This window comes from Gossypium hirsutum, chromosome A09, assembly GCF_007990345.1.
Source record: "Gossypium hirsutum isolate 1008001.06 chromosome A09, Gossypium_hirsutum_v2.1, whole genome shotgun sequence".
NCBI classification, from domain to species: Eukaryota; Viridiplantae; Streptophyta; class Magnoliopsida; order Malvales; family Malvaceae; genus Gossypium; species Gossypium hirsutum.
The window spans coordinates 68,176,580-68,203,408 of NC_053432.1; the positions used below are offsets into that span (position 1 = coordinate 68,176,580).

At 32.5% G+C, this 26,829-nt stretch overlaps 2 protein-coding genes and 1 long non-coding RNA gene across 5 annotated transcripts; 2 read left to right on the forward strand and 1 right to left on the reverse strand.

Moving 5' to 3' along the window:
• The first annotated feature begins 202 nt into the window (after positions 1-202).
• LOC107889287 (uncharacterized) lies at positions 203-1,379 on the forward strand. The gene is made up of 2 exons (XR_001681704.2): positions 203-705; positions 971-1,379. It is a non-coding gene; the product is annotated as an uncharacterized lncRNA (long non-coding RNA).
• Positions 1,380-19,331: 17,952 nt separating this feature from the next.
• Positions 19,332-23,193, forward strand: LOC107889288 (uncharacterized). 3 transcript variants are annotated; one of them, XM_016813653.2, is made up of 4 exons: positions 19,332-19,750; positions 19,987-20,114; positions 22,262-22,366; positions 22,545-23,193. In XM_016813653.2, the coding sequence occupies exons 1-4, from the start codon at positions 19,679-19,681 to the stop codon at positions 22,981-22,983; spliced, it is 744 nt and encodes a 247-aa protein (XP_016669142.1). In that variant the 5' UTR covers positions 19,332-19,678; the 3' UTR covers positions 22,984-23,193. The 3 variants fall into 3 exon arrangements, with proteins under 3 accessions (XP_016669142.1, XP_016669143.1, XP_040932451.1); XM_016813654.2 differs by having other exon boundaries at positions 19,415-19,750; positions 19,990-20,114; XM_041076517.1 differs by lacking the exon at positions 19,332-19,750 and having other exon boundaries at positions 22,200-22,366.
• A 578-nt stretch (positions 23,194-23,771) lies between these two features.
• LOC107890077 (AT-hook motif nuclear-localized protein 22) lies at positions 23,772-24,452 on the reverse strand. Its single transcript, XM_016814591.1, has one exon. The coding sequence runs from the start codon at positions 24,450-24,452 to the stop codon at positions 23,772-23,774; it is 681 nt and encodes a 226-aa protein (XP_016670080.1).
• Positions 24,453-26,829: the final 2,377 nt, after the last annotated feature.

Here is a 26,829-nt window from a genome sequence, read left to right on the forward strand (position 1 = left end):
TTGTCAATTTAAATAAATAATATACATGAAATGAAAATTTTATATATAAAAATAAAGATACTAGTATATGAAAGTATTTAAAATAAATAAAATATACCGTTTAAAATAGGGTCCTTAGAAGAAGATATACATACATAAAATAGTATGAAATCAATAATATATATATACACATAAAAAAAATAAAAAATTAAAGGAAATATTTACATAAAATAATAGGAAATCAATAATATATACTTAGAGTAAAAATAATTTAGTATAAGTTACGTATATACATGTATAATGGTATTGAATTGAACATTTATAGATCTTTAAATGTAGGAATATATGAAAGAAAATTTAAAACGAATAAATTGCAAAATACCACGAATAAAAAAAATAATAATAAGAACAATGCAAAATTAATGATTGAAATGAACATTAGCACGAAAGTGGGGGACTAAATGCGAAATCCCCCACTCATAGCCAGACATGCGGACAAACTTCCTCTTTCCCCCAAAAATGTTGTTCCATTTTATTAAAACCTGTTTTTAAAAATTTTACTTTGGAAAAAAAACAAATAAACATTCTGACTTTTATTTTTTGTTTAAGAAAACCTAAACGCTTTATGCTTTCCATTTTCCTCACTCTCGCTTTACTCTTCAGCCGAAAGGTTATTGCCCAAGCTCTCCATTCGCGACCAGCGAAGGTCCTCCTACGATGACTCCGGTGAGCTGCTTCCCCTTTCTCTTATTGCTTATATACAGTAGATAAAAAAATCAAAGAAAATGGAAATAAAATTGAAAGAAAAATGAAACTTTAAATCACCTTAAACAAATATGGTTGCTATATCTTTCTGTTTGTTTTGATATTATCTTTATCTTCAATTTTTTTGAAAAAAAAGTCCCAAAAAAAACCCCATACAATGAAAAATTTGGAGGCTTTATAGCCGAATACAAGCAGTTTTCCTGCTATTTTCTTGCTCAAATCGCAGGTCGTGGAGATGTGAACGGACGTGGGCGACTAACGAACGAGCTGGGGGTCGTGCCTGGTGTGCCACGTGTGTGGTGGAGAGGCGTTGATGGTCGTGGGTGGAGAACGTGGGCACATGGTGGCTGAAGCGAGTCAGTTTCTCTCTTTGCTGAAAAAATTTTGTGGGCTAGGGGTTTTTTAAAAATTTGGGCTTTTGTTTTATTTGGATTTTAATGTAATTGGTTTGTATTTTGGGTTTATTATTTGTAAATGGACATTTGGGCCGGTTTTTTGGGTTTATTATTTGTAAATGGACATTTAATATTTTGTTTTATTTTTTGGTTTTTGTACGTGTATGGGCCCGGGCCAAGATTGGGGTTACAATATCTTGGTAATAATAAAGGTAATAAGCACAAAGCTAATTCAAAGGATGGTCAAGAAAAGAATATGCAACTAAGAAGTACAATGAACCTTTGTGTCCAAAGATTTAAAAAAGTTAGACATCATTATCGAGCAGTCTAATATGTGACTCCCTCCAACATGCTTTTTTTTTTTATACATTTTTTATAATGGATACTAACTAGGTTTTATTCTCTATTTTGGTGGCCTAAATATGCTGGTGGCCCAAGGTGACAAGTTAAATACGACTAAACCAACTAGCATGTGGTAGATCTAGAATCTCAAAGTCGTTCACGCAAAAAAGGGATCTGATAGGCATCTTATGCAACCATGTAGTGTCAGTAATGTTGATAAAGAATGAGAGGCCAAAAACTTATGTTAAAGAGTGCTATACTAAGAAAAAACGAACCCTATGAACCTATCTTCCACTACCTATGTGAAATCCACTATGAAGACCCAACAAAAATAGAAGAAAAGAAGTTCATGAAACCTCATCCACTAATGGTAGATTGAGCAAGAAAAGGCAACAAATCAATTGCCCAAAGTAAGGTAAAATAGGCACAATGTAAGGACATGTAAAAGGGTAATTGATGACAATAACAGACTACACCAACATGTGAATATTCCTTAGAATAAATTTCTTTATATGTCACTTTTATGTTTTTTTGTAACTTGTCTAACTATGTTAGTTGTCCATACAGGTTGCAAGAGACCTAGTTGTTACAACAAGTCAAAAGACAAGGTAACAACAACCTACAACACGCCAACCTTCAACTCAATAAATGTAGCAACAACCTCAAACTAAACAACCTTCAAGGCATAAGTTACTTGTAAAGAGAAAGAAACCTCAACCTTTAAGTCAACAACCACCACCATCTATATTCACTTTCGATAGATGCCTATTGTGATTGAAATTGGGAGAGTGACCATTTCACTCAGTCAATAAAGTTGTCTCAAACCTTGTTAAAGATGAAACAATTCATACAAAAAGACCAATGATGGATTGAAGGATACATGATTGGAAATTAATTTTTTTAGCTTTTTGTGTGTTGAGAAATATTGAACGCTTGAGTTTGAAATTATTGTATTAGTTGTTTCTATTATTTTGTGATTAGGTTATTTGACAGCTTGTTATATTAACTACTTTTGCCTACATTATTTTGTAATTAGGTTCTTCATTACATTATTGGCAGCTTACATTACTCTTTTGATTAAGTTCTAAACAATTGACATTATTCACCGTTAATGTTTTGTAATTAGCTTCTTCACGGCTAACCATATTAATTTAAAAAACTTTTTCAATTTCATTTTCTAACACTTGTTAAATTCTATTCTCATTCAAGCTTACTGAAGTTTACAATAAACATTAAAATTTCAAGTTCTATTGAACTTTCAATGTTCTAGTACAACCCCAAATTTAATTACAATTCCAAATTTGAACTTAAACATAACCTAAACCCCAACATACAAAAAGCATATCAACCCACAATATAAAACCCACAACACTTGTTTGTAACACTAAATACAAACTAAATTTGATAATTCTTTCACTTCATAATCCATACCAACAAAACACAAGCAAACAAAGAAAAAAAAATCCACAACATTCTCTCATTTCTATTTTCCTTTTTCCCATGTTTTGATTTTTATTAATACTCAAGGAGAACATCTCTTACATAAGGCATCATCTGTGGACCATACCATCTAAAAAAACAACATAAATTATGAAACTGATCTCCATAGTTTTTGCTAAAAAAAAAATTCTTCTACCTAAACTATAATTGACCAAAAAATTGGTTGAAAAACAACAATAACATAACGAAACCACATTGGGTACCTTTGTTCTTTTTGGCATTCTCTTATTCCCTTTCTTCATTTCTTTGGTACGAGAAATACCAAACTTAGGGTTTAGTAAATAATCTGTGTTATTTCAACATTCAAACAAATAAGCAGTAAAAAAGGATTTTGGATATTAGGTTGAATTTGTAAATCCACGTCATTCTTTGGTTAGTCATCTAATGGTTGGGTGGCCAAAAATATAACGTCGAAAATTTGAATGATCAAATTATAACTTTTCATAGTTAGATGGCTAAAACGAAAACTTACATATAACTAAATGACACATTTATATAATTTACCCTATTAAAAATTACAAACTAAAAAGAATTCTTATTTTTTCTGTTTTTTTATTAATGTGCAAATATGCCAAAATTTAAAATTTGCATTATATAGTTTAACTTGTCGTTCTTCTTATGAACTAAAAGAAAATTACCTCTATATTTAAACTTTATATTGAATTTTGTCATTTTTACTTTTATTTAATTGATTTTTCCGTTAAAGTTGGATTTTTTAATTAAATATTGCTATTCAATTTTAATTTAAAATAATTAAAAAATAAAAATATTTTATATTTTATTTTAATATTTAACAACAATAAGTCAATTAATACAATATTAAAATTAATAAAAATAGCTATCATATGTCTTACCATATAAATATATTATATTACAAGGTCTTAGTGCTACAACTGACGTGGACAATATAATTTTTTGACACGTTACATATCCATTTTGTCGACATGTGACATATAATCCATTTTTAAACCTATATCAATTAAAGAACATTTTTATAGCTCACACTTACTCTATAAATAAGTGTAAAATTTTTCACTATTTTCATAAGCTCTTTAGATTTTCTTCCTTAGAAGAAATTTATGAGAAAGAGCTTATAATTTAAAATTATTTTATATAATAATATATATTATATGGAAGAGAGAAATAACAATATTTCTATTTAGACCCCAAAAATAAAAAAAATTCAATTCAATCCTCTTATAAATAGAGAGTATAAATTAATATATAGTGAAATTGAACTTTGTTCCCCTCAAAATGAAAAATTTTCAATTCAATACTCTTATAAATAAAGAAATTATAAATTAATATAGTAAAATTACACTTTAACTCCCTAAAATGAAAACAAGTATGTTTAGTACCTTTAAAAAATGATGAAATTATAAATTAATACATGGTAAACTTATATTTTGATATATAGAAAAATTATAATTAAATTCTGGCCCTTGCTAAAAAAAATCTAGATTCCCCCTATTTTTATTGGTTCAAGAATAACTTAAAACAATGATATGAGTTATCTGGATGGGTTAGGCCGGGTCAAGCCCAAGCCCAGACTTGGAATTTTTTTTTAAATTCAGACTTTGGCTTGGTTCATGGACATGTCTATTTATTAAATATTTATAAAATAAGTTTTTTTTAAAAAATAAACTTTTCATTAATTTTTTTTTACTTTTAAAAATCATTTTATTCATGAAAATTTTATACAAAAAAATTAACAAATAAATATAACACATTTTAATAAATATGTACAACCAATTTGTGAGATGCACCGATTTTTGAAATTTTACTATAATTAGAATTAACAATATTTTAAAATTTTAAGTATTAATACAAACATACATATATGATTATAGTAAAAATTAAAAGGAAGAAAAATACATATTCTACGTTTTTCCTTTTAATGAAGATACCTTTATTAATTGTATAAAATTATATTAAATAGAGTAAACTTTTTATTTTTAATAGATTTTGGAATGGATTTTACTTTTTAAAATTCTTTTACAATTTATTTTTAAATATTTTTTACTAATAAATAAAAATATGATTTTATTATAATTTATACTAAATGAATTTTTTTATTCTAATTTTGATTCATTATATTCGTATGGATTTTTTCATTCTATTTATACATTATATGGATTTCATTATAATAGATTTCATTATCTGGATTTTATATAAACATATATGCAAATAATATATTTAGACTATTATTTTAATTGTGATTTGGATTTTATATCAATATTTACAGGACTGAGTTTTAATACAGATGAAACAGTTTCATTGAATGGAACTTATGTTGGGATTGGGGGAGTGCTTAAAGATGTTGATGCTAATTGGTTCTAGGGTTTCTCATGGTTGCTAGGTAAGGAAGCAATTTTTAAGATTGAAGCAAGAGCTATATGAAGGGGCTCCGTTTAGCATGGGAGAAGAGGATTTGTCAGTTAGAAGTTGAGAGTGATAATGCTACTTTGATAGAAATGATTGTAGAGGGAATTGTAGAGGATAGTTAGTTAATGGAATTACGCGGGATTCATCAAATGGTGTGCTTAGGATGGAATGTTTGTTTTCGACATGTTCCAAAGACTCACAATGTAGTCGCCGATCATATGACAAAGGTTACGTCATCAAGATTTACTGATATTGATAATACTCTAGAACGTCATATTTTTATGTGCTAATTGCATATTTATTTTGAGTATGATTCTACAAATTTGGACTATTTATGGTATTTTATCTTTTAGGGACTAAATTGAAGGCAAAAGTCAATTTAAGGACGAAAAGCGTGAAATTAAAGATGAATTGGGCCAACATGCGACAGAGGGAAAAATGTGGTGCCAAAAATGCAAACATGGAAGACGTAAGGACAAATATGCAAAAGAAGAGATTTTATAGCACAAGACTATATTTTAATTTCAATTACATGAGGAAAATTATTAAGGATTTTTATTTAGATTTAATTTTAGGATTTATTTTCATTCATCTTTATTTATCTTTAATTATCTTTATTTATTTGTATTTATCTTTTAGAATTTAATTAGAAATAGGCTAGGTTTTCTAGTACTATAAATAGGGGATGGAATGGCACATATTTGACATCTCTCTTTTTTTGTAAACACTCCCTCTCCCAAAAACTCTGCCTTTTTGTTCTTTCCATATTTTCTTTCAATAAAATTTTCCTTTCTATTATTTTTTTGTTTTTCCCCAAAAATCATGAGCCATTAAATCTAATCTAGCCGAAGGTTGTCAAAATTCCACAAAAAAGAGTTCATGAGGCTTAGAACCTGCACTTAGCCTTCTCAACAGGGTATTCATCGCTTCTCCGCATTACGGGGCTGACGCTTCCGTCCATGTCCCTTAATAGGTGATCTTTTCAACTTGTGCAAGGAACGGCCGCTTTGTACGTTTTGAGAAGGTTGCACAGTCGGTTCGTTGGCTTTCTGCGTCAGAGGTTGGCGAATCCAAGAGGCAAAATGGCATGGTATTCGTCGTTGGGAAGTGATGATCTAGCAGAAGATAGTCCCACAAAAGCGATTATCAGGCTCCGCCAAATTTTAAGTCTAAATCCTTAGAGCTAGTGGTCGTAGGCGTCCTCTTCCACTATAACTGGCTTATCCTGCTCGAGAAGGGTTACTTAAAAGCCAATGATTGAACCCAAGGTGGAACGAGACAACCGGAGGCTGGAATCTCGCCACATAAGAAACTTTCTCTTCCCCAAACTCTATTTATTTCTATATTCTTCATTTCAATTTTCGTTATTTATTTAATTTCGCAATTTCAATTTACTTCAAATTCTATTTTTACTTTTCCAAACTAAAATTCTTAATTCTATTTTTTTTTTCAGGAACACAAGTTTTCTTGGCCAAAAAATTGTCCAGGATTTCAAGAAACGAGAATTCGTACAATCCGGTCCTTGAGGATTATATCTTACTTCCCCTTTACTACTATTTTTATTATTTTACAGGGAAAAGAATATTTTTGGTGCTCTCAACGACACATCAAATTTTGGCGCCGTTGCCGGGGATCGGTAACGTACTAATCTTGTTTTTTTTGTTTCTTATGACCAGATCTGCTCCAGGAACTCTTGCCTTTGATTCGGAGAATGAAAAGACTGTTAGAGCTAATTGCAAGGAAACAAAGCTAAGAAAAAAACAGTCAGCGGTGGTTGGGACTCAAAGTAATACCCCGCCAGAAATCAGAATCAACGACGAAACAGAGTCTAGGGTTAACGAAAACCCTAATCAAACTTTTGAAGGCGAAAAAGTAGAAGTCAATTCCCTGGAAGAAGTTCTTAACGCTAGGGTTGACGAAAACCCTAATTTAGCACCTCAACTGTAACACCCCGAAAATTTCTACAGTAAGATATTATCCTTTATATAGTAAAATAAGGAAATAAAGTAACAAGAAAGGGAAATTTGAGTTATGTCATTGGGAAGTATATTATGACATATTAATTCAAGAAAGGACTAAATTGTAAAAGTGAGAAAAGTTTTGCTGCCCAAGAGTAAATACTTAAAATTTAAGGGGTTGAAGTGTAAATATGAAAAATTTGAAGGACCAATAGTGAAAATATTTTAAGGGTGGAATGATCTAGAAACCCAGGAAAATGGATGAATTAGGACCAAATTGAATAGGTGAAGAATTATGAGGGACTAAATTGCAATTTTATCAAATTAAGTGATGACTCAAGAATGGAATTTTAAAAGATCACAAAGGGAAAAATGGTCAATTGGAAGAGAGAGAAATCTAGAAAGCAATGATGATGTTGGAGATATTTTAGATTAAATAAATAAATAAATATTAGTTTATTAATATTTTAATTTAATTTTTAAATGATATTTTATTATTTTATTAATTATTTTATTTAGTATATATAAGGAAAGAAAGATGAAGAATCATCATCATTTTTCCCATGCACCTAAACGTATGAAGAGAAAAGAAAGAAAGAAACTTTCTTTTCTTTACAATTTGGTCCTTTCATAAAAAATCTACCATTTTCACTTAGAAATCAAAAGAATTTCCATAGCCATCAAGAGAGAAAGATGACAAGAAGACTATAGGGAGCTATAATATCAAGTTAAATTCAAGAAATAAAAGCTGGAGGAGAGAGAAAATGAAGTTAAAGATTGGAAACAATATGACAAGGTAAGAACATCAAGATTTCCATGTATTTTTAAGTTTGATATTATTGAAAAAGCATGGAAATGAAGCTAAAGTAGAGTTTTCTTATATATGGTTCTATGTTCTTGATATATTAGTGAAGAGAAATAAGAGAAAGTGGTGGGAAATATTGTAGAGAAAGGAAATAAGGGTGTTATAAACTTAATAATTAACATTTTGCACAAAAACAGTTTTGGGCAGCAGCAGTAGTCTAATTTTAAAAAATCACCAAAAATTGTAGAAATCTAATTAGAGAATGAATAAAATATTAAATTAAATCTTATTAAGTCTAGTTTCTTATAGAAGAAACCGTGTAAGCAATGGAATTGTGAATCATGAGATATAACAAATTTTGTGAGACAAGGTCAGAATGATTTTGGGTTCCCCTGTTCTGACTTTGGAAAATCATATAATATTGGAGAAAAATAATTAGGTTCTTAAAGTTATATGTTTAAAATCATGAATGAGTATATTTTTAATAGAAACAAACAAGAACATAATCCAAATCTTGTACAATGAGATAATTAATTTTTAGTAAAGAAGGGTCGGAACTATCAGACAGCAGAATAAGGGTGAGTTTAAATAATAAACTGTACTTATTGGCTAAACCAAAAATTCTAAAAATTATATGGTAAGAATATAAGTATAGTTTCATGGAAAATTATTGGATCTTAATTTCGAGTTCTGTATCTCAAGATGTAAATTATTTAGTAACTATGACGCAAATGGACAGTTTTGAATATACATATATGTAAAGAGTGAAATTATTGGTAATGTTACTTATAAGCATATTATATAAATTAAGGATGTGGAATGGAGAGGAGGATGAGGAAAATATGTATGAATATTCAGCTAGAATAGCTAATTTGCATGTTTTAGGCTCAGGGACTAAATTGAATAAAAGTAAAACTTTATGGGCAATTTTGTAAAAATGTTAGAGATGACCAATTTGTATGAAGTGGGTTATTTTATTATTTAAAATTTCAAAATTGAATGAAGTTATTAATTTAGCTCAAGATCGGGAAAAAAATGTTTTAAGGATTAAATTGAAAAGTGTTGAAGTTATGGAAAATTCTGATATTTTATAGAATTCATGGGTTGTTATCAATTTGTATGAGAATAACGACTGGAAATAAGGATTAAATTGTAAGAATTTTATGTAACGCCCCAATTTTCGGGAATTCTGTAAAAGTTGTAAAATTTAAAATTCTGTGTTCTGTTTGTTATGTGTAGGATTAATCATGTTGGTGGGCCTCAAGAAGGCCCAAGCTTAGGATAAAACCCGGTAGTTTTAATTAAAGTTAATTCTATAAGAGAAAGGGGTTCTGATAAATTGGGCTTTTAGGAATTATTTGTGAAAAATGGATCACAAGGAAGCAAGTGGTGAAGTGGCATGTGACGCCACAGGGAAGGCTATAAGTGGCGTGTGGAAGCTTGGGGAGGACCCAGGTTCAAGTCACATTGATAGCAAAAACAAGGGATTAATTTTTATGAACAGAAAAGGTAAGTAATGGAACTGAAGTAAAAGTCTGTCAGGAGGAGTTTGAATTGCTCAGGAGATTGAGTAAGGAGGGGATAAGGGAGAGGATTTAGGAGCTGATCAAGGAGGATGGTGTTGGCCGAATAGTGGACTCTTGAGGAGCAAGAGTTGGCCGGCCAAGGGTTTCTTTAGGGGGGAAAATTTCGGCTAGGTGAAAAGCTAGGTATAAATTCGGCATTTGGAAGTGTTGTGCCGTTTTTTTCTTTTCTGACCATTCTTCCTTCTCTTCCTTTCTTTTCTTTTCTTTTTTCTCTCCATCTATCTTCCTTCTTCTTTCCCCATAGACGAATCCTTCAATTATTCTATTCATCTCCACGTTCTTATCATTGTTCTTAAGCCTTATATACAAAAGCCGAAATCCCGAAAGCTTGATTCTTTTTGTGCCGATTTCTTATAACCAAAACCACATCTCTTCTCTTCATCATTTGTGGCCGATTCACCAGCCCTCTAAAACCTCAAGTTTTGACGACAAGACCATAGCAAAACCCTCTCGTTTTACCTTTCTAAACACAAGTTGCAAAAAGCCGAAAAACACCACATTAAAAGGGACTTGGCCGAATACTGAAGTCACTAAAAGCCCGACTTTTGTTATCATCTGAGGGCTTAGATCTACATCGGGATCGAGTGGGAAACTCATTGGAATCATTCACTAAGGAATCGGTGGTAAGTCTTCTCCAAAACTTAGTATTCTTACATATTTTAGGAAAAGCCGAAATCCCTAAAAGTTAGGGAGGTTGTCGATTTGGACTTGTAACCCTGAGGGGTCATAATAACTATTTTGTTTTGGTAATAGCGTGATTTAGAGGCGGTTGATCAAGGGCTTGGACCGGTGGAACGATCGGATCTTAGGAGTTAACCATCTTTCGGCAGTAAGGTAAGAGCAATAAGGGTTTTAGGCATGTTTGGCCGAATGTGGTAGGGGACTATATACTCAATCTTATTTCGATATTTGGAGTAATATTAAGTGATTCAATTGTAGGCAGTTCGTGTGTAGATCTCGTCGAGGAAATCCCAAAAACAGGTGTGTACCTGACACCCTCTCATAGGCTAGATCGGCAAAAGTCGAAAAGCCAAAATGCCGAAAAGCCAGTATTTTGGGCACTTGCGAGTGTGCGAATGCTCGTAAGAAGTATGGGTAATTATTACTGGTAATCGAAAGTGATAAAACTGCAGTACGCGCGATTTCATGCGTTTTGATATTTTGGGCTTAATGGGCCAAAATTGGGTTAATGGGCCAATGGGCCCAATTCGGTAAGAACACTCGGTAAGTGTTTCTGGCTAAACGTAATGGCTACGATATGCATGGTAACCTTAGAAATAGTTAGATGTACTTATTATACCCCTATGTATGCAAAATTACCATAATACCCCTATGTATGCAAAATGACCTTTATACCCCTAGGGTTAATTTTTGTCTGAAAAGCATGATGAATTAAATCTGTATGATGTATGCCATGAATGTATATCTGTTGCATGGAGACATGGGTTATATTATGGAGGAAGCGTCCTGGTGGCTATGCCACAAATTATCTGTTCTGGTGGCCCTGCCACATATATCTGTTCTGGTGGCACTGCCACAAAATATCTGTATCTGGTGACTCTGTCATATTTTCTGTATCTGGCAGCCATGCTGCATATTTCTGTGGCGTGTAGCGGTTGGGTGGGTCGAGTAGTCTCCCCACATGGCGAAAGGATGGTATGGGGGTGTATGTGGTTGGATATGGTTGGGTTTCTGCATAAGCATGATATATCTGTTCTGATCTGTTCTGGGCCTATGGGCTTATTCTGAAATCTGTTCTGGGCTAAGGCCAACTTATTCTGTCTCTGTGGTTTGAACTGATTTAGGCTATGGTTGGGTTGAATTACACACTGAGTTTCCCAAAACTCACCCCTTATTTTCATCCTCGAAGGTAATCCTCAACCATAGTGGGCTTGGAGCTGTGAGAGATTCGGACTGGCCATATGTTTCTACGAACCTGGTTTCTTTCTGATGAACTGGACGTCATTTTAATTTCATTTATGGTTTTGAGTTTTAAGTGTAATAAGGCCGCTTAACTATTTTTATGGTTTTGTTTTACTTTTATTATTTTATTTTATTATGATGAAAAAAACTATGATAACTAAGGAAAATGGGTTAGCTTTAGGACGCGTTTCCAAAACATTAAGTGATTTCAAAATAACACGATTACAAGTGAGACTTCCGCTAAGCAAACGTTTTCAAACTTAATCATTTTCTTAAGGTAGACATAACCAAACGGTTTTCTCAAAATTACACGAGTCGTTAGGGTGTGGCAATGGTGGTGTGCATGTCTAGGATTGGATTCGAAGGGAGCTTGGTACTTAAGCAGTCCGACGGACTCACCTCCTCTTCTTCCTGGTTTCCTACCTGGTGCACAGCTTCTATTCACCTTAACATGCTTTAAAAAGTATCTTTTACAACCCCAACTAAGTTTTCCAAACTAAGTAAAACGAAACGTTTTGAACGCATCGATGTGGCGCACCAGATCCGGTCATAACGTCTAGGCCAGGTTTGGGGTGTTACATTTTATTTTTTTAGCTTAAGGATGAAATCGTCATTAATTAAAAGTTTAGGGGTAAAATAGTAATTTTGTTTAGAGCATTAATTGAATGTATTAGAACATGAAATAAATGAAAACGACGATCAAATTTATTTATAAAGATCCGGATGACTCAAATACGAGACTTGAAAGTGGAAAAGAAAATATATCGGATTAATGAAATTATAAACATAAACAAGTAACTAGGTAAGTTAGTGTAACTTGAATTGTATTTTTAAATGCATGAAATATTGATATAATGAATTACCTTATTTATGTTTATGAAGAAACGGCAAAAGAATGATATTTATCATGATATGTCAATATGTGATTATCTTTGGCACATTGATACAATGAAATTAAGTATATTGAGACGAATAATAAATTCAAGTAAAACATGTCGAGAAAAATAAATATGTTTAAAGGATAATATGGTTGATTTTAATTGGTTCCAAATATGAACGTTAGATGAAATGAAATATTTGATAAATAAATCGGTAACTCCGGTAATGCTCCGTAACTCTATTCCGGTGACGGATTCGGGTTAGGGGCATTACATCAACCTATGACTCAGACAATTCGGCAACTGGTCGAAGCACTGATAGAACAACCGCCACTGTGCATCGCGTATCCTACTATGGATATTGATTTTAAATTAAAGTCAGGCTTGACCTAGCTACTGCCAACTTTTCGGGGGTTACAGAACGAAAATCCCCATAAACATTTGAAAGAATTCCATATGGTTTGCCTTAGTATGAAACCTCACGGGATAATTGAGGATCAAATTAAATGGCGTGCTTTCCCTTTTTCCTTAGCGGATTCTGCTAGGGAATGGTTATTTTATTTACCTCCTGGATCTGTAATGACTTCGGCTGATCTTTCTCGTTTGTTTCTCAACAGGTTTTTTCCGGTGTCGCGTGCAGCCGAGTTAAGAAGAGAAATCACGTGAATAAGGCAAAAAGATGTAGAGTCTCTGTATGACTATTAAGAGTGATTTAAAAAGTTGTGTGCAAGTTGCCCACGACACGGTATAATGGAACAGTCTTTGCTTCAGTACTTTTATGAAGGCTTGAAACCCATGGAGATGAATATAGTAGATGTCGTTAGTGAAGGAGCGTTAGTTAACATGACTTCACAACAAGCAAGAGACTTAATCTCCACGATGGCTGCAAATTCTCAGCAATTCCAAACCAATCCTGAACCCCCTAGAAGGGTTCATCAGCTAAGTAATTCAACCTTAGAAGATAAAATTGATAGACTTACTAATATTATGAGCTCTCTTGTTGCAGAAAAAGCTAGACCAGCCCGAGTATGCGGAATATGTGCTACCCCTGAACATATAACTAATGCATGTCACAGTTTGAATGATGATACTATGGCTCATTTAGATGCTGCAGGAAATTTCCCTAGGCCACCATAAAGGCGATACGACCCTTACACTAACACATACAACCCAAGATAGAGGGACCACCCTAACTTACGTTATGGGGCCAATCCATGATTTAACCAGCCATACCAAAATTGGGTTCCACAACAGCCACAATATTCAGGTAATTCTCTAGAAACTTTGGTCAATAAATTAGCAACTAATATGCTTGATTTTAAACAGAAAATTGAGGCATCTATAAGAGAATTGACCATATCAATTGAGAAATTGAACTCTCAAGGGAAGCTGCCGTCACAAACAGAACTTAATCCAAGACAACACGCAAATGCAGTGACGTTGCGAAGTGGAAGGATATTGGAACCAATTCCAGATAGGAACCTTTGCCAAGAAATCACCCAGGAAAATCCCGAAAGTGACAAACAAGTCCAAGCGAAACCCCCATTGTCGAAAATCTAACCTCTATTCCCAAGACGATTAAATCAGTGTCAAAAAAGTAAGGAAGACAAGGAGATCCTCGAAACATTCAAGAATGTTGAGATCAATTTACCACTGTTGGATGCCATTAGACAGATTCCGCGGTATGCCAAGTTCCTCAAAGAGCTTTGCACCAACAAACGAAAATTAACAGGTAATGAAAAGGTAAGTGTTGGTGAGAATGTATCTGCAGTGTTACAGCGGAAAATACCAGCAAAATGTAAAGATAGGGGCATGTTTGCAATACCATACAAAATAGGCCATTTAGGAATTAAGAAGACTATGTGTGATTTAGGGGCCTCCATAAATGTCATGCCTTTTTCTATTTATGAATCACTTAACGCGAGTTTTTTGACAAAGATAGGTGTTATCATTCAGTTGGCAGACAGGTCCATTGTACATCCTGAAGGAGTCTTCGAGGACGTATTAGTCAAATTCAATAGGCTTATCTTCCCTGCAGATTTCTATGTGATAAAAATGGAAGAGGATAACACTCCTGGGTCTTCAGACATCTTGTTAGGGCGACCTTTCCTTAGTACTGCAAATACTAAGATTGATGTACGAAGCGGAACCCTCACGATAGAATTTGAGGGGGAGATCGTGAAGTTTAACGTTTATGGCACTATTAGTCACCCAAGTGAAGTCTTGGACGTAAACCATGTCGACATAATTGACTCATCGGTAGAAAAAACTTTTGAGTCATCTTATGAAGATAAATCTAAAATGATGTTTGATGATTTTGAATCTGTTAATAAATTATTGGCTCCTATGGATACTATACTTCTACCTTCTGTTGTGCAGGCACCAGAACTGAAATTAAAATCACTTCCCGAGCGTCTCAAATACATATTTTTGGAGAATGATGAGACCATTACCGATTTAAATGGGATCAACCCCTTGGAGGAAAATATGAAACCAAGGAAAGAGGCGCTAGGACAATTAAACCAAAATATGGTGGATGTGATAAAAAAAGAGAATTTCCAAACTCATACGAACGAAAGAATTCAGCTGGAACAACCCCAATACTAGTTGAGGCGTCAAGCTAGCGACGTTAAACAAGCGCTTATTGGGAGGTAACCCAATTTTTTATTTATTTTATTTTATTTTATTTTACTATTTATTATTTTATTTTATTTTTTTGGATGTTGATAAAATTCTCTTCTTTTGTCTAGGTAAACCAAAGCAACAATAGGGAGAACTCATTACCATAATGCGCGAACGACAGTAACCACACGGGGAGTTCTTCTAAACTTTTCTTCTACCTATTTATTTATTTATTCCACATCGAGGACTATGTGTTTTAAGTAGGGGGGAGGCATTTCTTATTATTTCTGTCATTTTAGATGCTGAATTTTTGTTGTTGTTGCTACCCATATATATATTTTTAAGAATATTTTGCCTCTTTTCATGCCCAAGAATTTGACCACGACTTGCCCACTGTTTGACCCACATGCATGATTCTTATCTACTGAATTAATTTTGATTTTTGCTTGATAGATTTCATCTCCACTGTTTATTTCTTTTAGTTTAAATAATTATGATTAATGGAGTTAAATCTATCTTGATTTTGGTAAATTTGATTAAGTCTAAATACAAGAGGACACTTAATACAATTGCATGCTTAAAATATGTTCATGGCTATTAAGGTGATTACTAAAACTTATTTTTGACACATGATTATATTTCCTCAGTCCTCCAAAATTAAAATTTCGTTTAATAATAATAATGTTTCCGTGGTTATGAGTGCAGCTTAAGACGTGACAAGTTGAGTAACCGGGGTAGGGTGCTTGGGTTGTCATCCTATTTCGCGTCAAAAGGTTGTGTGACGTGTTAGGTAAAATTTAGCTAACCGGAATTAATTTCTAAGAATGTGTTGGGCTGAGTAACCGGGGTGAGGTACTTGGCTATCATTTCTCTTCGCGTTAAAAGGTTCGATATGTTCTTAGGAATAATAAATTTAGGAATGTGCTGGGCTGAGTAACCGGGGTGGGGTGCTTGGATTGTCATCTCTCTTCGCGTCAAAAGGTTCAGTATACTCCTAAGTGAAAGTAAATAAATAAAATTGAAATATTAAAAAAAAAGAAAGAAAGATGCATTAATAAAATTTGGAGACTAAAGGGAGAAATAAATAAGGTGTCTTGATAGGTTTGGTAAATTACCTAATTTTCATGAAATAATTCAAGTCGATCTTAATTTTTGTGTGTGTTAATTGGAATACTTTTTTCAATTTTACTTAAATCAAGCTAAAGGTTCTCTTTATTTTTCGTATGCATTTTGACTATTTTTATAAAACTTTGGAGTAGAATTTCTTTCATAGCAGGATCTAATTTTCATAGTGGACATGAACCATACTTGAGGGCAAGCATGGGCTAAGTAGGGGGAATTTGATAATACTCTAGAACGTCATACTTTTATGTGCTAATAACATATTTATTTTGAGATGATTCTACTAATTTGGGCTATTTATGGTCTTTTATCCTTTAGGGACTAAATTGAAGGCAAAAGTAAATTTAAGGGCGAAAAGCGTGAAATTAAAGATGAATTGGGCCAACTGCGACAGAGGGAAAAATATGGAGCCGAAAATGCAAACATGGAAGACCTAAGGACAAATATGCAAAAGAAGATATTTTATAGCACAAGACTCTATTTTAATTTTAATTATATTAGGATAATTATTAAGGATTTTTATTTAGATTTAATCTTAGGATTTATTTTCATTTATCTTTAATTATCTTTATTTATTTGTATTTATCTTTTAAAATTTAATTAGGAATAGGCTAGGTTTTCTAGTACTATAAATAGGGGATGGAGTGGCACATATTTGATATCTCTCTTTTTCTGTAAACACTCCCTCTCCCAACAACTTTGTTTTTTTGTTCTTTCCATATTTTCTTTCAATAAAATTTCCCTTTTCATTATTTTTTTGTTTTCCCCCAAAAATCATGAGCCACTAAATCTAATCTAACCGAAGGTTGTCAAAATTCCCCAAAAAAGAGTTCATGAGGCTTAGAACTCGCACTTAGCCTTCTCAACAGGGTATTCATCGCTTCTCCGCATTACGGGCCTGATGCTTCCGTCCATGTCCCTTAATAGGTGATCTTTTCAACTTGTGCAAGGAACGACCGTTTTGTACGTTTTGGGAAGGTTGTACGGTCGGTTCGTTGGCTTTCTGCGTCAGAGGTTGGCGAATCCAAGAGACAAAACGACGTGGTATTCGCCGTTGGGAAGTGATGATCTAGCAGAAGATAGTCCTACAAAAGCGATTATTGGCTAGAGTCAGGCTCCACCAAATCTTAAGTTTAAATCATTGGAGCTGGTGGTCGTAGGCGTCCTCTTCCACTATAACTGGTTTATCCTGCTCGAGAAGGGTTACTTAAAAGCCAATGATTGAACCCAAGGTGGAACGAGACAACTGGAGGCTGGAATCTCGCCACATAAGAAACTTTCTCTTTTTCAAACTCTGTTTATTTTTATATTCTTCATTTCAATTTTCACTATTTATTTAATTTCGCAATTTCAATTTACTTTAAATTCTATTTTTACTTTTCCAAACCGAAATTCTTTTTCAGGAACGCAAGTTTTCTTGGCCAAGAAATTGTCTAGGATTTCAAGAAACGAGCATTTGTACAATCCGGTCCCTGAGGATTCGACACTACTTCCCCTTCACTATTATTTTTATTATTTTACAGGGAATAAGATATTTTTGGTGCTCTTAACGACACATCAAATATCCAGGTTTTTGAGTTTTCACCCATTTCGTGCAGGACTTAGTTCAAGAGGACTATTTCAGATATTCCAAGGCGAATGAGCTTTTTATTAATTCAAAAGGACTTAATGCTATCTTTATTATACAGAAAAATAAATTAAAATAAATTTAAAATATTTAATATAAATAGATTCCATAAGTAAGAATTTAATATATTCCACAAACACATTTTTATGTATGTTTAATATAGGAAATTGTATATAGCATATAACAACAACAATTTAAGACATTATTTTTATCAAATAAAATATTGAATTATAAAATATAAAAAATTATAAAATAATTTAAATTTATTTATAATATTAATCATAAAAATAAATTTATATAAAATTATAAAATAATTTTAATATATTTAATTGATACATACAATCAAATCTGTGCATCATCAAGTTTAGGCTTCCTTTGGCCCGATTGCTTCCAGTGAAGCACGATTGTTCTTGAAAATAGTGAAACGCACCTTAGTCATTCGTGTGGATGACATTAAATTTTGCCAGTGAAAGAGATTTTATCGCGTTGGGCACTTGGTTTTGGACTGAAACATGGAGCTCCAGTAAAGAAAAAAGAAGCTGTGGTGGTTTTGCCTTTTACCATTTTAACCTGTTTTGTTTTAGTTGGGTGGTTGTGCTTTTTGTTTTGAAAGTGGACTCCATAAAAGTTAATTATATTATAGTATTGCACCAAATATTTATATTTAGTAATTATAGGAAGTAATGGCATTAATAATTATGTTATTATATAATAATATATAAACTTTTTATTATGATAAATATATTTTTAATTATTCAAAATATATATAAATATTTAACCTTAACAAAAATATGATTTTAATTTTTTGAAATTAATATTTTATTAAATAATTTAAAAAACTTCTAATATATATAATTTCTACTCTAATATCTTTAGAAAGTCATTTTCTATTCTTACATCACCGCTACACCTGTGTTTGAATCCAAAGACACACTCCACCGTTATTTTGAATCTCACCGCTACAATATCCAATCTTACTGCTACAGTAACTAATCTTACTGTCACCGCTGTTTTTAAACTCACCGGAGATAAATGCACCCCATCCAACTTAAGCCTAAGAAAACTAGTTTTATATAAAATAATTTTTTTATATGTAATTTTATTTATCAAGTATTTATTTACTTGAAATAAAAAATCTAAGTTAATTTATTAATTATTAACACTTAAAAATTAAATTAATGTAAATTATTAAAATAAAATATTTGAAAAAAAATTTCTTATTAAATTATGTTTTCAAATCATCAAATAAATAATATTGAGTAAATTTTTTTACAATCACATTATCCGTACAAGCCCAAAGACGTGGGAGAATTTAGGCTAGTTTTTAAAATATAATTACAAACCTGAATGAAATTTTGCTTGAATATTGATATTTGCTATTTTATTTCGAGAATTCAAGCAAAATTTCACTTTAACCTGATTTATTTTTATTTTTATCATTTTCCGACTTTTGAGGAAGCGGTGAAATGAAAAACATACGTGTTCTTAACAGATACCTGCCACCTTCCAAGCGAATGACTAGTGTCAGCTACCTATGCTCCCAAAAGATGGAAAAAATAAAAAAATGGTTATTTATAAAATTTATAAATACCACATTTTTTGACATCAATTCTCGGTTTCGACCCCTCTCTTAGCTATTAATCCATCTTCCTCTTTTTCTCTGGAATCATCAGAGTAATTCTTAGGCATCTCCACTGTTTTCTTTTTCCTTAATTAAATTAAAGGAAATTGTTTGTTAAATTGGGTTAGGACTGTAAATCAGAAACAAAATTTTAGATTTCGTTCAGAACCATGACTTCAGCAACCAACATCGTCGGTGAACAACTTGCTACCGCTTTCCCCAATCTCTCCCTTCAAGAGCAGGTACTTGTTTTTTTTTTCTTTCAGTTTTTAGAATCAGATATATTTCATTTTTGTGCTGGGATATTTAATTTTTTCTGGTGTGGTTTGGTTGTTGAGAGAACTGAAAGAAAGAAAGGGAAAAAGAATGGAGATTTCGTTTATTAATGGTTATGCACTGGGTAACAGAAATTTTTTAGTGTTCTTTTTGTCAATTATTTGAAATATTTTATTGAAGGAATATTTGAAATTTTGTTTAGAAGGAGATGAAGAATAAAGGGGCTGTTGGCGAGGGTTGCGAAAGTCATAGTGGAATATGCGCTATCTGTTTAGATAAGATAGTTCTACAGGAAACTGCCCTCATAAAAGGTTGCGAGCATGCTTACTGGTTTGTCTAACCTTCTCTTAGCCAAAATTTATAATTATTGCTTTATGGTTTGCCTTGGTTATGTCTTACGTTCTGTTCCGTTCCCTTTTTGCCATGCTTTAAAATTTTAATTTCTTTTGTTTGTTCTCATTCTACTTGTCTCTCTTTTAACTTTTTTTTTTTAGTGATGTTAACTTTTAGGATTCAGTTTTAAGTTCATTTTTGTTGTAGTTTGTAGTCCTGAATCTTAGTTCCCTATAGTTTTGGTGACTGTTCGGTACGGTATTATTCTAAGTGGTGCACTGATTTTAAGTGACTTTAGGTTCACAGGAGTTGGGTTCTATGGTGTTGTCATTTTGTGAGAAAGAGAAGACTTGGGCAGGGGCGAAGTCTTGAATTTTGTCTTAGGGGGCCAAGATAAAATTATAAAATTAGGGCGGCCAAAGCTAAAAATTTGTCCTAGAAGGGCTTAAATTGAATTACTAATTTTTGGAGGGGCCAACTACAGTTTTTTTACATTTAATCAAGGGGCCAAGTCCCTCACCCCTGGACTTAGGTGAAGATTTGGAAGTAGGGCATGCTTTCCAATGCTCATGTTGATCTCACCAACTGGAAATGGGTGTGGTTTTCTTGTTCTGTGCTTCTGGAAACTGTTATATTAATTTGATGGCATATAGTGCGATAAGCCAACATCCTCTTCTTTTGTCAGACACTCGTGTATATGCCAAAAATGTTGGACGAAAGATATGTTAATTCCAATTTTTGAGCCTTCAACAGCACCCTTCTAACATTTAAATCTGTAGTTTGATGCATGTTAGAAATCCTGGACATTGAATGCTTGAATATATTTGTACCACACTTCAATCCACTCTCTCGTGATGCATGGCATTATCTTTCATGATTTGTTTTATTATGTTCTAGTTATATAGTCTGTAGATGTTACTACCTTTTAAAGGGTTTTAACTTTGTAGTAGAGGTTTGCAAGAGTGTATGTTTGTGATTTCATGTTTTTTAGCAACTGTTCTTTTTCTTATCCTTTCTTACAACTTTCTTATTAATATTTTGTGATGGCTTGCATGCTATACTTTGTGCCTCAAAGTGGGAGTTAATTGAAAATTTCATTGCTGTCATACTGCCTTTTGAAGTTTTGGTTTAAATTGCCAAAATTTAATAGAAATGGTACGTTACTTGTAGTCTATCATCATTTGCATGTTTGTGCTAGACAACTAGGTGCCTCATTGCATGTTTTGAGGTTCTGCTTATTACATCTCTAAGGCTTTCCTTTATATGAAGGATGGAGATTTTATTTATCTTTCCTACTTTATAGCTTAACCATTAGATTAACTAAGTTTCCGTTCTCACTGCTTTCTGTCCGTACCAAACAAAGCCAAAATGTATGCTTTGCTGTCTAGGTTTCTGTGAACTGGTAAAAGTTGGTTGTTATGTTGAACTAGTGGTCTATTTTGGAATTAAGACTCTAGAATAAGCTGCTGGAACATTCATTATGTGTTGAGAAGCATGATTAAAACACAGGATGGGCTGTTAGGTAAGTTAGGTTAATCCGTCACACTGCACTGTCATTGTAGCGGTCTTAATTCTAGATTTGACTTAAACACTTCAAGCGCTAAAATTAAAAGACGAGTTTGTCATGTTCAATTATTTTATTAAATTACTCTCAAAAACTATTTTATTAAATTAACAGATAAGTTGCAAGATCTAGAAACTCTGCTAGTATTCTAACTTGGTAATCATACTATTTCTCATTCAACTCTGTGGATGAGATTGGATTTTTCTTTCCTTCTAATTGTGACTATTTAGAAAAGAAATAGAAAACAGTTACTTTTTTATTAATATTCAGATGAACTTTCTGTTAGAATTGTCAAATAAATGATAGTTGTTAGGGTTTGCTTTATTGTGGAGCTATGCTTCTCAATTACTCTGAGGATTAATGTTTTGGAACTCAGGTTATTTATCATGGATTTAGAGACTCCTTGCTTCGCTTGTTTATTCTGTCTGTGCAGGACTGACTTGGGAATTTGTTTTTCTTTTGGTTATGTAGTTTTATTTGCTTTACATTTGACATCTGTTACAAATTCTATATTTCAGTGCATTTGGATGGGCAAGGAGGTTCTATTTTTTATGGGTGTTCTGTTTCTTTGTTCTTGCAGTGTGACATGCATCCTTCGGTGGGCCACATACGGTAAATCACCTAAATGCCCTCAGTGTAAACATCCATTTGAGTCCCTCAACGTTCATCGTTCACTTGATGGCAGGTAATATTGAATCCTCCATTCTCAATTATTGAATATATATACTTTATCATGTAGGCATTTGCAAGGGAGGAAATCCTAGTGTCATTATCCCGTGTTGCAAGTGATTGACATATTGTCTGTCTTGACTTCTGCCTAATGAGATTCATTTCTGGTTGCCATTTGCCTTTGGCTTTATCAGGATCAACGACTACATGTTTGAGGAAAGTGTGTGCCTGCTTCTTAGAGCCTCATGGTTCAAACCTTTGAATGTGGAGGAATGTGAGGTGTACGATGATTTGGAAGATTATTACCATTATTATCCTTACCCTTGTGAAGATGATGATGATGAGGAAGAAGATGAAGTTTACTACAGAAGTTCGCCTAGTCTCCGCATCGGCAATCGGAGATGGGGTGACAATGGATATGTAAGATCGGGGCGCCGAGAAGCCAGGCCTGTTCAACGATCATCCAGCAGTTCCCAGAACTCTGATGCTTCATCTTCAAGTGAGCCCAAGAAGAAAGAAGTTTCGAAAAGTATAATGGGGCGACGGGCAAAGAGGGCACTGAAGCGTGAGGCTGCTGATAAGGCAGCTGCTGCAGAACATCAAGAGCATTTGATGAGGCTGGGGCGGAAGTGATTTCTTTGACGCAATGTCTTTTTTATGGAACATTGTAGCAGAGGAATTAGGGTGGTTTGATAACCCAGATTCGCTGTATCATATCCTGGCTTTGTACAGTATTTCCCTTTCTTTCCTTGTCTGTGGAACAAAACAATAGTGAGAACTTTAACTAGGGATGAAAATTGGAATATTTTGATATCAGATATCCATTATTTTTGGTGGTCTGAATTCAAGCCCGAATCAGAAATTTTAATTTTTTAAATTCTCTAAGGAGGTTGGAGATGACAATATAAATATAATTTATGATTTCTGAAGTTCAATAGATATTTTTTTAAAAAATTGAGGTGTTGATGATATATTAATTTATGATTTAAACATTCTATGGTAAAAACACGCATCGTGTAGTATTTCTGTGTGTAATAAATTTCATGGACTTAATAGATTTTTTTTTTTACCTGAGCGCATTGCATATATGATATAAATAAATATATATTGAGAAGATATCTAATTTAAAAATCTAAGGTCCTATTGTTATATCCATGTTTCGTTTCATGGTTTAATAATATTTCTATAAAAAAAAAAAACAGACCAGAACGAGGAGCATACATGTAGAAGGAACTGAATACTAGTCAACGTTAAATTTCCTCATAATAAACAAAATATTATAAGATGGATGAAGTCAACAATGGGCACAATAAAAAAAATAGGGTTCGTAATTTGGTGGAACATTTAAAACAGTGAAAATTAGCTTAAAGATAATGTAAATTTATGAAGTAGCTAAGTTTCTCAGGTAAGTCATTCATCTTCTAGGGACAAGCCCAAGGAATAACTGGAGTGTAACACTGGGTGGCACCATCAATGTTATTAGGCATTGTTTGGTGAAGATCTTCGTCATCTCCTTCATACAGAAGTTTATGAAATAAAGGGTTTGCAAGAGTAACCACCACCACTGTTACTGGTGTTGCTTCCATTACTTCCCCGGCTACTATCCCTCCTAAGATTTGGGCTTGTCCCCCTGAAAGAATTATACTAAAAGAAGAGCATGGCGTTGGTGTAGTATTATGATCAACAAAGAATGAGCCAGACAAGGAGAGTATCCCAAAGTTTCCTGCAAAACGATATGGCGCCCCTTGAGGAGAAGGATATCGGAGAATGACGTCTGAAACAGAGCCGGTAGCGCTGATTATAATAACACTGACATGGTTTCTACGGGCACAGTTGATGATGTTTTCAATAACATTAGAACCAGTGGAGACTTGGAGAACCACTAGCTTTATAGCCGAATCGTTGTCTCTGGTTATAACAGTGGGAGTTTTGGGTTTATTTTTAGAGCCTGGAGGCCTGCCTCTGGGCCTCCTTGTAGTATTTCCTTGCAGTACTTCTGAGCTTCCTCCGCATGTTGGGACGCTTAGAGGAGGGTTGCGGTCAGATGAATGATCGGAGATATGAGGTTGTGATGAAGGGATGTAATCTTTATAATCCGCCATCGAGGAAAGAAGGGTGCTTAATGTTAAATTTTCAGTGTGTATTAAATATATATATATATATAGGTTGGGGTTGGGGGAATATTATAATTAGGATTCATTATTTTAGTTGGATTAGGATTTTGAATAATGCACTATCAAAAGAACGTTGAATAATAGTTAAATTACTTGAGTTTTGATAATATTATTACAAATATGATTAAACTACAATAACAGTGTCATGTAGTATAATTCGTATTCTATTTTGATTTTTTTTGAAATAATAGTTCAATTAGTATTATATTTTGATTCTTTTATTGAAATAATAGTTAAATTAGTATTGTATTTTTATTTTTATTTTATTGAAATAATAGTTATATAAGTATTAAATGAAAAAAACAAAAGGTAAATTATAAAAACAATTACTTATTTTTACTTTAAATTACATTTTAATTATTGAATCTTGGTTAGTTACGTTAATGATTTTACAAAAATTTGATGTGACACAAATTGTGTTATTAAATCCTGACATATCATCCCATTTAATTTACACATGTTTTTTCTTTATTTTTTAACCTGTTTTAGTTTTTTTCTTTATTTTTTTATTCCTTTTCTAATTTCTTATTTCTTCTTACTTCTCACTACTCTTGCGTGTCTCCCTCTTTTCTTTTATCTTTCTCATATTGTTTCTGTTCTCCTTCCTTTACAACTCTAACCGCTGTCGTCAAACTTGCCACAAGAATTCCAATCGAAGGCTACCAAAATGTATATCTCTTTCCCCTTTACTCTTCACTTGGCTTAGAGCTCTAAAAACATCTAAAAAAATTCCTAGTTTTTGGACTACCCAAGCCCAGATCTCCATCACCAGCCGTTAGATTGGCCTGTTTTTATGATATCCTCCTCACCAATACCTCCTTTCTAGTAGTTAGGACCAGCGAGCAAGTTACCAAAGCGCCTCCAATTTCTTGAACTAAATCTAACCCTTCTTTTTTTTCCTCCAATTTTCTATTTTTTTTTACAAACTGGGTTAATTCAAATGAGTTAAAAGTAGTCTAATTTAATTAGTTGACTTTCATGAGATACTTTATGTACATCTGTCATAGATTTTAATTTGCGGCCTGTCATATTAGTCGCTCCTAAGCATATGATATATTATAAAAAATATATATTTAATTTCTTTTCATTGTTTTAATCTTTCTATCTAACAAAAGAGAGTTATTATTTCTTTTTATTTAGGTAAAATAAAGATATTTCAAAATTTATATAAATATTTAAAAATATATATTCTTATGTTATTGAAAGTCATATTAGCAGCTTAATGGTAATATATAATAAAAAATAGATATTTTATTATAGGTGTATTTATGTGGAAACTAGATATTTAGAACTCAAATGTTAGTTTAAAAGTAATATATAATAAATAATAAAAAAGCATGATTTGAAATTAATTAATAATAGCATATGAAAAATGTACGATATTAAAAAAAAGATTAAATTGTAAGTAAAACAAAATTTAACTACATAAATACATTAGATTAACAATACTAAATGTACTATAATTATTTAAAATAATACTGTTATCAATCGTGAGTCAGTGTCTAGTCGACTTGTAACATTGACTCAATATACAGAGTTGATGGGGATAATAAACAATGCATAATATAATTTAAATGTAAATATCATTTTAAAATATTATTTGGTTCCGTGAAAAAATTAATGTTTTATAAATGTAAATAGCACGAGTTTAAACCCAACCGCATGCAAATTTTTTATTAGCTTTTTTTTTTTAAAAAAAAGAAAGACTAAAATATCATTGAATAATATAACTTATTTTAATCATGAAAAGACATTTTCGTAATTTTCCTGTCCAAATTGTTATTTTGTTTACTTGCAACAGTAATTCAATAATAGACTTAAATAATAGTATAATTTTTTAATCATGAGGTATGGTGTGGTGGTGCTCACCTCATTTTTTAATCATGTGGCTGGGGGTTCGATCCCCTTTCATGGAAAAAAAACACATTTCATGGTTAGTTATTTATTTCTTCGAAAAGCACATGTGACAAAGAGATTAATTACTACAATCAACGGTGGATACCTTCATTAAAAACCCAATGGTACCTAAAAGTTCAGCCTTGTTTTGCTAGCTAAAAACCCAATGGTACATAAAAGTTTGTAGATATATTTTATGAGTATCTTTGTTATCTTCAGAAGCTGTGATGGACAGATGATGGTGCCTATTGTTCGTTAAAACTCCATCGGTCACCAGTAATTTTTCTTGGAAAGTGAGCAGCTCTTCGTCAACTTCTTAATCTATTTCTGTTTTGAAAGTATTTCAGAACAATAAATTATTTCACGTGTCGATTTGGACCCGTGTTGTCTTAAGATTTATATGTTTTTT

Excerpts from the sequence above, each read along its gene's own strand:
- LOC107889288 (XM_016813653.2), top strand. The coding sequence starts at position 19,679 with ATGACTTCAGCAACCAACATCGTCGGTGAACAACTTGCTACCGCTTTC. Across the intron at positions 20,115-22,261 it reads GGTTGCGAGCATGCTTACTG|TGTGACATGCATCCTTCGGT; the intron begins GTTTGTCTAACC and ends TTGTTCTTGCAG. Across the intron at positions 22,367-22,544 it reads CATCGTTCACTTGATGGCAG|GATCAACGACTACATGTTTG; the intron begins GTAATATTGAAT and ends TGGCTTTATCAG.
- LOC107890077 (XM_016814591.1), bottom strand. The coding sequence starts at position 24,452 with ATGGCGGATTATAAAGATTACATCCCTTCATCACAACCTCATATCTCC.